The sequence below is a fragment of the Salvelinus alpinus genome, chromosome 16 (assembly GCF_045679555.1).
Source record: "Salvelinus alpinus chromosome 16, SLU_Salpinus.1, whole genome shotgun sequence".
Classification (NCBI taxonomy): domain Eukaryota; kingdom Metazoa; phylum Chordata; class Actinopteri; order Salmoniformes; family Salmonidae; genus Salvelinus; species Salvelinus alpinus.
In genome coordinates, this window is record NC_092101.1 from 17,215,458 (window position 1) to 17,227,996 (window position 12,539).

A 12,539-nucleotide genomic window follows, 5' to 3' on the forward strand; every position below is an offset into this window, starting at 1 on the left:
ACCAACCATTTACGACGTTTGGAATGAGACTTGAGGTAAAGAACGTGAGGTAAAGAATAACTCATTATTCAGAAGACTAAGTGATCAGACATTAAAATATCTGAAAGTTATATTAGGAAAATTATAACTTTGTAATCTAAATATTTTCCTTGGTGCCCCGACTTCCTAGTTAATTACAGTTACATGATTAATCAGTTTAAATCGCGTAATAATAATTACAGAGTTATTTGATAAATAAGTCTTCAGTTTTAATGATGCCAAAGACACGACAATGGTCAGGACGTGACACCAACACCCAAAGGACATTCAGACAACTTGACAACTGTGGGAAGCATTGGCGTCAACATTAACCAGCATCCCTGTGGAACTCTTTCGATACATTGTAGAGTCCATTCCCCGACGAATTGGGGCTGTTCTGATGGCAAAAGGGGGTGCAACTGTATGGTTGAGAAGGGTGAAGCTAAATAAATGGCAAAGAGGTCTGGCTGTACAACTAACTGGCAAACATACAGCAAATTGAGAAATTGTGACAAAACTGAATAAAAAGAAGAATAAACTATACTATGAAACAAAGATAAATGACAAAGAATGATAGTAAAAAGCTTTGGAGCACCTTAAATTACATTTTGGGCAAAAAGGAAAACTCCGCTGATTATTATTATCTGACCCTGCTGGTCATCTATGAACGTTTGAACATCTTGGCCATGTTCTGTTATAATCTCCACCCGCCACAGCCAGAAGATGACTGGCCACCCCTCAGAGCCTGTTCCTCTCTAGATTTCTTCCTAGGGTCTGGCCTTTCTATGGAGTTTTTCCTAGCCACTGTGCTTCTACACCTGCATTGCTTGCTGTTTGGGGTTTTAGGCTGGGTTTCTGTACAGCACTTTGTGACATCGGCTGATGTAAAAAGGCTTTATAAATACATTTGATTGATTGATTGATTGAGTCAAATGGCTCATTCATCCCAAAACCCACTGATATTGCTAAATACTTTAAAAAAAATAATAATTAATTGGCAAGATTAGCAAATTTAGGCACGACATGCCAGCAACAAACGCTGACACTACACAAGTATATCTGACCAAATTATGAAAGACAAGCGTCGTAATTTTGAATTACGTAAAGTAAGTGTGGAAGAGGTGAAAAAGCCACCGGGTCTGAAAACTTGGATGGAAAATTACTAAGGATAATAGTGGACGATATTGCCACTCCTTTTTGCCATATCTTCAACTTATGCCTACTAGAAAATGTGTTCCCTCGGGCATGGAGGGAAGCAAAAGTTATAGCCGACTAATCAGCCTGTTACCAACCATTTGGATGTGTTTGACCAGATCCAATGCTATTTTTCAGTAAACAAATTGACAGACTGTCAGCACGCTTAAAGGGAAGGACATTCAACAAGCACTTACACTTATTAAGCCAGCAGCATACCACCCTGCATCCCCCCCCCCCCAGGTAGAATCAGGAATTCCCCAGAGCAGCTGTCTAGGCCCCTTGCTTTTTAAAATCTTTACTAACGACATGCCATGTATGCTTATGTATGCGGATTACTCACTAAACACGTCAGCTACCACAGCGACTGAAATGACTGCAACACTTAACAAAGAGCTGCAGTCAGTTTCAGAATGGGTGGAAAGGAATAAGTTAGTCCTAAATATAACCCTAAACCTCAACTAAATATTGTAATGAATAATGTAGTAATTGAGCAAGGTGAGGACACTAAACTGATTGGAGTAACCTTCCATTGTAAACTGTTTTGGTCAAAACATATTGATACAACAGTAGCTAGGATGGGGAGAAATCTGTCCATAATAAAGCACTGCTCTGCATTCTTAACAGCACTATCAACAAGGCAGGTCCTAGTTTTGTCGCACCTGAACTTCCGTCCAGTCGTGTGGTCAGGTGTCACAAAGATGGACTTAGGAAAATTGCAATTGGCTCAGAACAGGGCAGCACGGCTGGCCCTTGTATGTAGAGAGAGCTAACATTAAAAATATGCATATCATTCTCTCCTGGCTCAAAGTGAAGGAGAGATTGACTTCATCACTACTTGTATTTGTGAGAGGTATTGACATGTTGAAAGCACCGAGCTGTCTGTTTGAACTATTGGCACACAGCTCGGACACCCATGCATACCCCAAAAGACATGCCACCAGAGGTCTCTTCAACGTCCCCAAGTCCAGAACAGACTATGGGAGGTGCATAGTACTACATGGAACTCTATTCCATATCAAGTAACTCATGCAAGCAGTAAAATAGTATGTATGTGTTCAGTAAGTATGTGTTCAGATTCAGAGATGGTGAGAGAACAGAAGTCTCCAGCCAGGTTGTAAAACCAGGTCAGCATCCAGGAGACTGTCATATTCCCCATCTCTCCAGGAGGAGAGAGCCCAGCTGACACCGAGCAGATATGCTGGCCTGGCCTGTAAAGGTGACTCAGCTCCCTCCTCAGGAGAGCCTCATTACAATATATTATCATGCTGCTCTGCCTGCTGTAAATGTTGCAGGACCACCAGGGACCCTCGTCTTCCCGCTTCCAGTCTGAAACATTGTCTGGAAATGCAGGGAGAGTTTAAACTGTAAATGCCAATGCCTGGCCCCAGACCACTGAGATATGGGGAGAGGGACACATCGCAGGAATAATATAGCTGATGTCTGGTGGCCTCAATGCATAATGTTCAAAGTTTTGACTGAAGTCTGGACACAAACTTTTCTCACAGATGACACTGACTGAACATTAAAAAAATGTTGTCATTGGTAGTGCTGAGCGATTAGTGCTTTTTGAGGTCGGTTTGCGTCGTGCCTAAGAACAGCCCTTAGCCGTGGTATATTGGCCATATACCACACCCCCTCGTGCCGTATTGCTTAAACACACACCACACACTTTAAAAATATATATATTTTCCTTTATTACTTTAATAATGTCTGCCCTCCAAATTCATATTCATTATATAAATAGGCCCGTTTAATTATGCCTGGCTTGCCGTTCGAAATCATTTAAAAAACTGTTTGCTAGGTGCAGGCAATAAACTATAGTGTATTTCAGTGTGTTACTATTCCATACTGTATTACTAGAGTGTTTTTCAGTGTGTTACTATTACATACTGTATTATTAGTGTATTTCAGTGTGTTACTATTCCATACTGTATTATTAGTGTATTTCAGTGTGTTACTATTCCATACCGTATTATTATAGTGTATTTCAGTGTGTTACTAATCCATACCGTATTACTATAGTGTATTTCTATTCCATATTGTATTGCTATAGTGTATTTCTATTCCATACTGTATTACTATATTGTATTTCTATATTGTATTACTATAGTGCATTTCTATTCCATACTGTATTACTATAGTGTGTTACTGTTCCATACTGTATTCCTATATTGTATTTCTATTCCATACTGTATTATAGTAGTATTGTGTTACTATTCCATACTGTATTCCTATAGTGTATTTCTATTCCATATTGTATTGCTATAGTGTATTTCTATTCCATACTGTATTACTATATTGTATTTCTATATTGTATTACTATAGTGCATTTCTATTCCATACTGTATTACTATAGTGTGTTACTATTCCATACTGTATTCCTATATTGTATTTCTATTCCATACTGTATTATAGTAGTATTGTGTTACTATTCCATACTGTATTCCTATAGTGTATTTCTATTCCATATTGTATTCCTATAGTGTATTTCTATTCCATATTGTATTGCTATAGTGTATTTCTATTCCATACTGTATTACTATATTGTATTACTATAGTGTATTTCTATTCCATACTGTATTACTATATTGTATTTCTATATTGTATTACTATAGTGCATTTCTATTCCATATTGTATTACTATAGTGTGTTACTATTCCATACTGTATTACTATATTGTATTTCTATATTGTATTACTATAGTGTATTTCTATTCCATATTGTATTGCTATAGTGTATTTCTATTCCATACTGTATTACTATATTGTATTTCTATATTGTATTACTATAGTGCATTTCTATTCCATATTGTATTGCTATAGTGTATTTCTATTCCATACTGTATTACTATATTGTATTACTATAGTGCATTTCTATTCCATATTGTATTGCTATAGTGTATTTCTATTCCATACTGTATTACTATAGTGTGTTACTATTCCATACTGTATTACTATATTGTATTTCTATATTGTATTACTATACTGTATTTCTATTTCATACTGTATTACTATAGTGTATTACTATTCCATACTGTATTACTATAGTAGTATATTTCAGTGTGTTACTATTCCATATTGTATTACTATAGTGCATTTCTATTCCATACTGTATTACTATAGTAGTATATTTCAGTGTTACTCCAGCTAGGCCAGATTATACGTGTAGGTTGCCAGTTTGTTTACCATCTTGGCCATGTGTGAGGTGACGGGCTTCATGGCCTCCACAGAGTGAATGGTGATTGTGCTGGCCTGCTCCATGCTCAGCTGACGGCTGAACCTCTCCCGCAGCTCCTCCAGGCTGAAGGCCATCTTGGGGTATTTAGCATCCGCTCTCTGAAACACACAGACAGAGCAGAGGATCAGGGGGGGTGGGGGCATAAACAGACTGGGATCTCCAGGGAGAGACTATTACCTTGCATCATAGGAGAGACACACTAGAAGGGAGCCTACATTAAAACTAAAGTATATTATTAGACTTAATAGTTCTGGTACATCAATGTTTCCTTGTGGAGAATACACACATTGCTTTGATACATTTTAGAATGTGTATGTATGTGTGTGAGAGTGTGTGTGTGCAATCCTGGCCAAAGAGAGGGTATGTGTGTGTGTGCTGAATAATGAGGGACTGTGTTGATGGGTAGGGTTGTCAGGTCAGGGTGCTGAGCCTTACCCACACAGAGCCTTACCCAGCCTTAATCACAAGACGCTCAGCTCCACAAGACTATAAAGCAAAACAAATGGCTCATTATGCTCGGTGTTAAAACGTGTAGTCATGTCCTGTGTGCTCCATCAAATTGTATTACTGTGAGCTGGTACCTTGACCGATTGATCTCGGAAATTAAATGCCAAAGTGAAAATCTAACTACAGTATACGTCTTTACATAGGAGTGTGGATATTGCTTACACCTAGAATTGGATGGTAACACATTTAACATCAATGTAGTTCTCTCTGTGTGTGTGTGTGGTGTGTACTTATATTTGTCATATTTCACACATGTACAAGTGGGTGTTAATACACGTGTGTGGTTTGGAAATGTGTTTTTTGCATATCCCACTCTCCCTGAGACGCCCTCGGAGAGCGGGGACACAGACAGGGTCTGCCATTCAACGGCGACCCTGGAGCAATTATGATTAAGTGCCTTGCCCAACAGCACAAACAGATTTTTCACCTTGTCGGCTCAGGGATTTGAACCAGCAACCTTTTGCTCACTGGCCCAACAGGGTGGGTGTGTATAGTGCTTGGAGTGATGGCACTAAATGGACTAAGGCCCATGCCATCATTCCCCCTGTGCCTGCAGTCACCTGACAGAGACAAATACGGAGTAAACGAGGGCACAAACTAATGCAAACCAAACCTCGCAAAGCCTTAATTTAACGGCCAGTAGATATGCAAATTAACTTCCATCCCATCACCCTCCCTGTGGCTAATTAAAAAATAAATATGCTTATATCGTTATGTGCTGCTGCTTTAAGCTTAACCAGCACCAAAGGTATGGCAGCCACCCAATTAAAAAACCCATATACACTCATTATATAAATACAGAGCTGGCTAAGTGGTCCAGCAGGAAGAGTACGGAGTAGGCCTACATACTGAGAGGTCCGGTGTGCTTTTACATGTTGTCATTTATTATTGAAAGAGGACGTCAGTGGCCTGTGCAAGGACACCTGGGTATTATCAGTAAACATATTACATAGGGGTTGATGCTTTATTAACCCAGGAGACAAACACTAAATCTGTCCTCAAGAGAAGAGACTGCATGCTATTGGACCGCAGCCAAAACAAAGCTAAAGGTTACCCGGGAGATAAATCACTTGGGCATTGGCTCTGCTGCACTACATCATGGGAAAATACTACCTTCTCTGTGGAGTAGATGGGCTCTTAATCTTTTTTAAGAGCAAGCTTTGCTGCTGAAAAACGACAGTATATACACTGACGTACATAGACACATCTCTGTGTAGGTCTCAGACATTGTGTTTCAGCGTGTCTATGGCAGTTCATGCTGGGCCAAGAGAGGGGACTGAATAATAAGCATTTGTTCATGTGTATTGTTGTTTGCGTGAGAAGAAGTGAGTCAGATGCTTGTTGCTGCCCAGGGGCTGTGAGATTGTCCAGAGAGGGAGCAGTGTCATGCGATTCCCAGCTATCAGCATAGGCTGGAATGGGACAACTACCACGCCTCTCCCACTGTCTTCCTCCTCCTCCTCCTCCTCCTCACTGTCTGTTTTCAAGGGCCCCTGGCAAAGACTTATCTGTCAGCTAAGCCACAGCCCAGGAGGGCATCAAAATGAATGACCACTAAGAAGGCTGTGTGCTTTATAAGAATAAAAACACAACATCTTCAATGACAATGTCTAAATAGTAGATCAAACTGCATTTGCTAAAACTTCATACATTTTCCAAATAGTACATTACACAAATAACATTTTAATGAGCTTATGCCGACAGTAATTGAGACTTCTCATGAGACAGTGTTATGAAACCTTGGCACTGAGTAAACAACAACTCTCTCTCTCTCAGCCAGTACTCAATTATGAAAGCAGAAGCAGATTGTAAATGTTGCAGACCTCTGGTGTGTTTGCAATGGCACCGTAGCCTATTCCCTATTTAGTACACTACTTTTGACCAGAGCCCCAAGGCCCTGGTCAAAAAGTAGTGCACTATACAGTGAATAGGATGCCACTTGGTATGTATAGCCTACAGTTGAAGTCGGAAGTTTACATACACCTTAGCCAAATACATTTAACTTCTCTAGGGTAGGGGGCAGCATTTGGAATTTTGGATGAAAAGCATGCCCAAATTAAACTGCCAGCTACTCATCCCCAATAGATAAGATATGCATATTATTAGTGGATTTGGATAGAAAACACTCTGACGTTTCTAAAACTGTTTGAATCATGTCTGTGAGTATAACATAACTTATTTAGCAGGAGAAACCCAGAGGACAAACCATTCAGAATTATTATTTTTTTGGTCACTCTTTTCAATGATTTTTCATTGGGAAACCAGATTTAAGGGACATGCTTGCAGTTCCTACCGCTTCCACTGGATGTCAACAGTCTAGAGAAATTGGTTGAGGTTATTCCTTTGTGTAATGAAGAAGTACGGCCATCTTGAACGAGAGTCACATTACGTTTCCTTTTAGATAGAAGTGCGTAACCAGAAAGCTTGCTACAGTTGGTTTTAATCCTGTATTGAACACAGATCATCCCATCTTCAATTTTATTGATTATTAAAGTAAAAAAATACCTAAAGTTGTATTACAAAAGTAGTTTGACATTTTTGGGCAAAGTTTACAGGTAACGGTTGAGATATTTTGTCGTCACGTTTGAGCAAGTTGGAAGCTGTGTTTTTCTGGATCAAACGCACCAAATAAATGAACATTTTGGATATATATCGACGGAATTAATCGAACAAAAGGACCATTTGTGATGTTTATGGGACATATTGGAGTGCCAACAACAGAAGCTCGTCAAAGGTAAGGCATGAATTATATTTTTATTTCTGCGTTTTGTGTCGCGCCTGCAGGGTTGAAATATGCTTCTCTCTCTTTGTTTACAATGGTGCTATCCTCAGATAATAGCATCGTATGCTTTCGCCGAAAAGCCTATTTGAATTCTGACATGTTGGCTGGATTCACAAACAGTGTAGCTTTAATTTGGTATCTTTCATGTGTGATTTAATGAAAGTTTGATTTTATAGTAATTTTCATGGTAATTAATTTGATTTTGGTGCTCTGCTGTTTCTCAGGCTTTTTGCCAAGTGAGACAGTAGCGTCCCGCCTAAACTCAGATTTTTGGATATAAATATGAACTTTACCGAACAAAACATACATGTATTGTGTAACATGAAGTCCTATGAGTGTCATCTGATGAAGATCATCAAAAGGTTAGTGATAAATTTTATCTCTATTTCTGCTTTTTGTTACTGCTCTCTTTGGCTGGAAAAATGGCTGTCTTTTTCTGTGAATTCTGGCCCATTCCTCCTGACAGAGCTGCTGTAACTGAGTCAGGTTTGTAGGCCTCCTTGCTCACACACGCTTTTTCAGTTCTGCCCACAAATTTTCTATAGGATTGAGGTCAGGGCTTTGTGATGGCCACTCCAATACCTTGACTTGTTTGTCCTTAAGCCATTTTGCCACAACTTTGAAAGTATGCTTGGGGTCATTGTCCATTTGGAAGACCCATTTGCAACCAAGCTTTAACTTCCTGACTGATGTCTTGAGATGTTGCTTCAATATATCCACATAATTTTCCCTCATCATGATGCCATCTATTTTGTGAAGTGCAACAGTCCCTCCTGCAGCAAAGCACCCCCACAACATGATGCTGCCACCCCCGTGCTTCACGGTTGGGATGGTGTTCTTCGACTTGCAAGCCTCCCCCTTTTTCCTCCAAACATAACAATGGTCATTATGGCCAAACAGTTCTATTTTTGTTTCAGCAGAACAGAGGACATTTCTACAAAAAGTACAATCATTGTTCCCATGTGCAGTTGCAAACCGTAGTCTGGCTTTTTTATGGTCGTTTTGGAGCAGTGGCCTCTTCCTTGCTGAGCGGACTTTCAGGTTATGTCGATATAGGACTCGTTATACTGTGGATATAGATACTTTTGTACCTGTTTTCTCCAGCATTTTCACAAGGTCCTTTGCTGTTGTTCTGGGATTGATTTGCACTTTTCGCACCAATGTACGTTCATCTCTAGGAGACAGAACGCATCTCCTTCCTGAGCGGTATGACGGCTGAGTGGTCCCATGGTGTTTATACTTGGGTACTATTGTTTGTACAGATGAACGTTTGGAAATTGCTCCCAAGGATGAACCAGACTTGTGGAGGTCTACAATTGTATAATTTCTTTTGATTTTCCCATGATGTCAAGCAAAGAGGCACTGAGTTTGAAGGTAGGCCTTGAAATACATCCACAGGTACACCTCCAATTGACTCAAATTATGGCAATTGGCCTATCAGAAGCTTCTAAAGCCATGACATAATTTTCTGGAATTTTCCAAGCTGTTTAAAGGCACAGTCAACATAATGCATGTAAACTTCTGACCCACTTGAATTGTGATACAGTGAATTATAAGTGAAATAATCTGTCTGTAAACAATTGTTGGAAAAATTGCTTGTGTCATGCACAAAGTAGATGTCCTAACCGACTTACCAAAACTATAGTATGTTAACAAGAAATGTGTGGAGTGGTTGAAAAACAAGTTTTAATGACTCCAACCTAAGTGTATGTAGACTTCAACTGTATGTCGTTTGACCTGTTTTACATGTAGTCAGCTGCACAGTGTTCTGTTGACCTTTTCTGGATATGATAGATCATATGCTCTCCTGGTACACCCTACCCAGCCCTGTTAGCTACACAGGAAGTAGGGCTGTGTCGGTAATAGAATACCTGTGTAACTGACGGTTATGGATGAAGACCTTCATGAAAATACATAATAAAACATTTTAAAAATCAGTCTTCTTTAAAAAAAAAAATTAAAAAAATTGGATGTGTGACTTTTCAAAAATGATTCAACAGCAGTAGACAAGATTGTTCTGGCTCTGAGGCCTAGAATGCCCTACTGTTGTGTCAAATGGACAACGCGCCAAACCTTTCCCACCTGGCATGGTAGAATTTGATACAGAATATTTTCTTAATTTATAGCCCAATGAAATGCTGATAAATAGGCAATGGAAATTTTACATGTATTTGTTTCTATTTTAATGACAGTCAATTTCATACGAATCACATAGCTGTCTCTCTCCCCTTCATACTTCCCTTGTCAATTCATTATCTTATAGCGTACTTTCGGAAAGCCTAAGGTAGGCCTAGGTTTTTTCATAAGTTTTAAGGAAAGAATAAATTTGTGCTTGTGTCTGAAACGCTGGTTGCTTTGATTGACGGGTCCTTTTACGGGGGTGTGCGTGTGTGAGTTCGCTGATTCTATCTACAGGCCTATACACTACCGGTCAAAAGTTTTAGAACAGCTAATTTTTCTTCATTTTGACTATTTTCTACATTGTAGAATATTAGCGAAGACATCAAAACTATGAAATAACACATATGGAATCATGTAGTAACCAAAACAGTGTTAAACAAATCAAAATATATTTTATATTTGAGATTCTTCAAATAGCCACCCTTTGCCTTGATGACAGCTTTGCACACTCTTGGCATTCTCTCAACCAGCTTCATGAGGAAGTCACCTGGAATGCATCTCAATTAACAGGTGTGCCTTGTTAAAAGTTAATTTGGGGAATTGCTTTCTTTCTTAGTGCAATTCAGCCAATCAGTTGTGTTGTGACAAGGTAGGGGGTATACAGAAGATAGCCCTATTTGGTAAAATACCAAGTCCATATTATGGCAAAAACAGCTCAAATAAGCAAAGAGAAATGACAGTTCATCATTACTTTAAGACATGGTCAGTCAATACGAAACATTTCAAGAACTTTGAAAGTTTCCTCAGGTGCAGTCACAAACTATCAAGCGCTTTGATGAAACTGGCTCTCATGAGGACCGTCACAGGAATGGAAGACCCAGAGTTACCTCTGCTGCAAAGGATAAGTTAATTCGAATTACCAGCCTCAGAAATTGCAGCCCAAATAAATGCTTCACAGAGTTCAAGTAACAGACACATCTCAACATCAACTGTTCAGAGTAGACTGCATGAATCAGGCCTTCATGGTCGAATTTCTGCAAAGAAACCACTACTAAAGGACACCAATAATAAGAAGAGACTTGATTGGGCCAAGAAACACGAGCAATGGACATTAGACCGGTGGAAATGTGTCCTTTGTTCTGGAGTCCAAATTGGAGATTTTTGGTTCCAACTGCTGTGTCTTTGTGAGACGCAGTGTGGGTGAACGGATGATCTCCGCATGTGCATTTCCAACCGTAAATCATGGAGGAGGAACTCTTATGGTGTGGGGGTGCTTTGATGGTAACACGGTCTGTGATTTATTTAGAATTCAAGGCATACTTAACCAGCATGGCTACCACAGCATTCTGCAGCGATACGCCATCCTATCTGGTTTGGGCTAGTGGGACTATCATTTGTTTTTCAACAGGACAATGACCCAACACACCTCCAGGCGGTGTAAGGGCTATTTTACCAAGGAGAGTGATGGAGTGCTGCATCAGATGACCTGGCCTCCACAATCAAATTGAGATGGTTTGGGATGAGTCAAACCACAGAGTGAAGGAAAAGCAGCCAACAAGTGCTCAGCATATGTGGGAACTCCTTCAAGACTGTTGGAAAAGAATTCCAGGTGACGCTGGTTGAGAGAATGCCAAGTGTGCAAAGCTGTCATCGAGGCAAAGGGTGGCTATTTGAAGTCCTTCAAATATAAAAAATATTTTGATTTGTTTAACACTTTTTTGGTTACTACATGATTCCATATGTTATTTCATAGTTTTGATGTCTTCACTATTATTCTACAATGTAGAAAATAGTCAAAATAAAGAAACCCTTGAATGAGGAGGTTTTCTAAAACTTTTGACCGGGGTAGTGTAAGTCCATTCAGAAATGTTCCTGAAGTAGCCTGTCTGGACTCCAACTCTTTAATAAGAATCAAACACTCCTGTCATGATTTAATCTTGTAAAAGGCCTGTTTTCAGTCACTTAGGCTACATCATTTCTCTCATTACGGCGTCCTCTCTGACGGAACATATGCCAAGGCCACTGCCATTGAATGACCACAGCAGCAGGGTTTGTGACGTTACGCAAATATTTTGGGAAATTTTAAAGAAACCATCGGACTTCATGTGAATGGAGTTGTGCGTCAAAATAGGATCTGTTTTTTTCATTAAAGCCAACAGACAAGGGCAAGATAGGCATATATCTTTATTTTGACTCCATATATGAAAAATGCGATAGCTCCTTTCCAACCTGCCATTTCTTATTTAATAGATACATATTTATAAGTAATAAACTGAATAACAATAATGAAATGCCATGATAATAACGAAGTGTAATGGCTTGTTTCAAAAAGGTTATATTAAGTATATGCATGTAATCAAGTGTACAAAGAATTGTGAAGTCCTCTTTTTACATAGGGCCATACAGGCCTAAGACAAACTGTAACATACATTTAAACAAAATGGACACATCGGGGGGAAAAAATTTAAATGGAAAGAAAAGGAAAAATCAGCAACAAAGTGTAATGCAATAGTGAAATTCCACATTTCTTTTGAGTCTGATAGCCTATGTGTTAAATTGTGTCAATACAACATTTTTACAATCCTCTCCATTCAGAGATTTCTTAATTTGTATACTAGACTAATATTTAGAGGTAATAACTTAAATAATAATAATGAAATGCTACTGATAATAACTA

At 39.1% G+C, this 12,539-nt stretch overlaps 1 protein-coding gene across 1 annotated transcript in view; it reads right to left on the reverse strand.

The window, feature by feature from the left end:
* Nucleotides 1-12,539, reverse strand: part of polrmt (polymerase (RNA) mitochondrial (DNA directed)) — a 99,070-nt gene that overhangs the window by 54,514 nt on the left and 32,017 nt on the right. Inside the window, exon 6 of the mRNA XM_071345071.1 lies at nt 4,401-4,550. Within this exon, the coding sequence (XP_071201172.1) occupies nt 4,401-4,550 (150 nt within the window). The remainder of the gene's footprint in view (nt 1-4,400; nt 4,551-12,539) is intronic.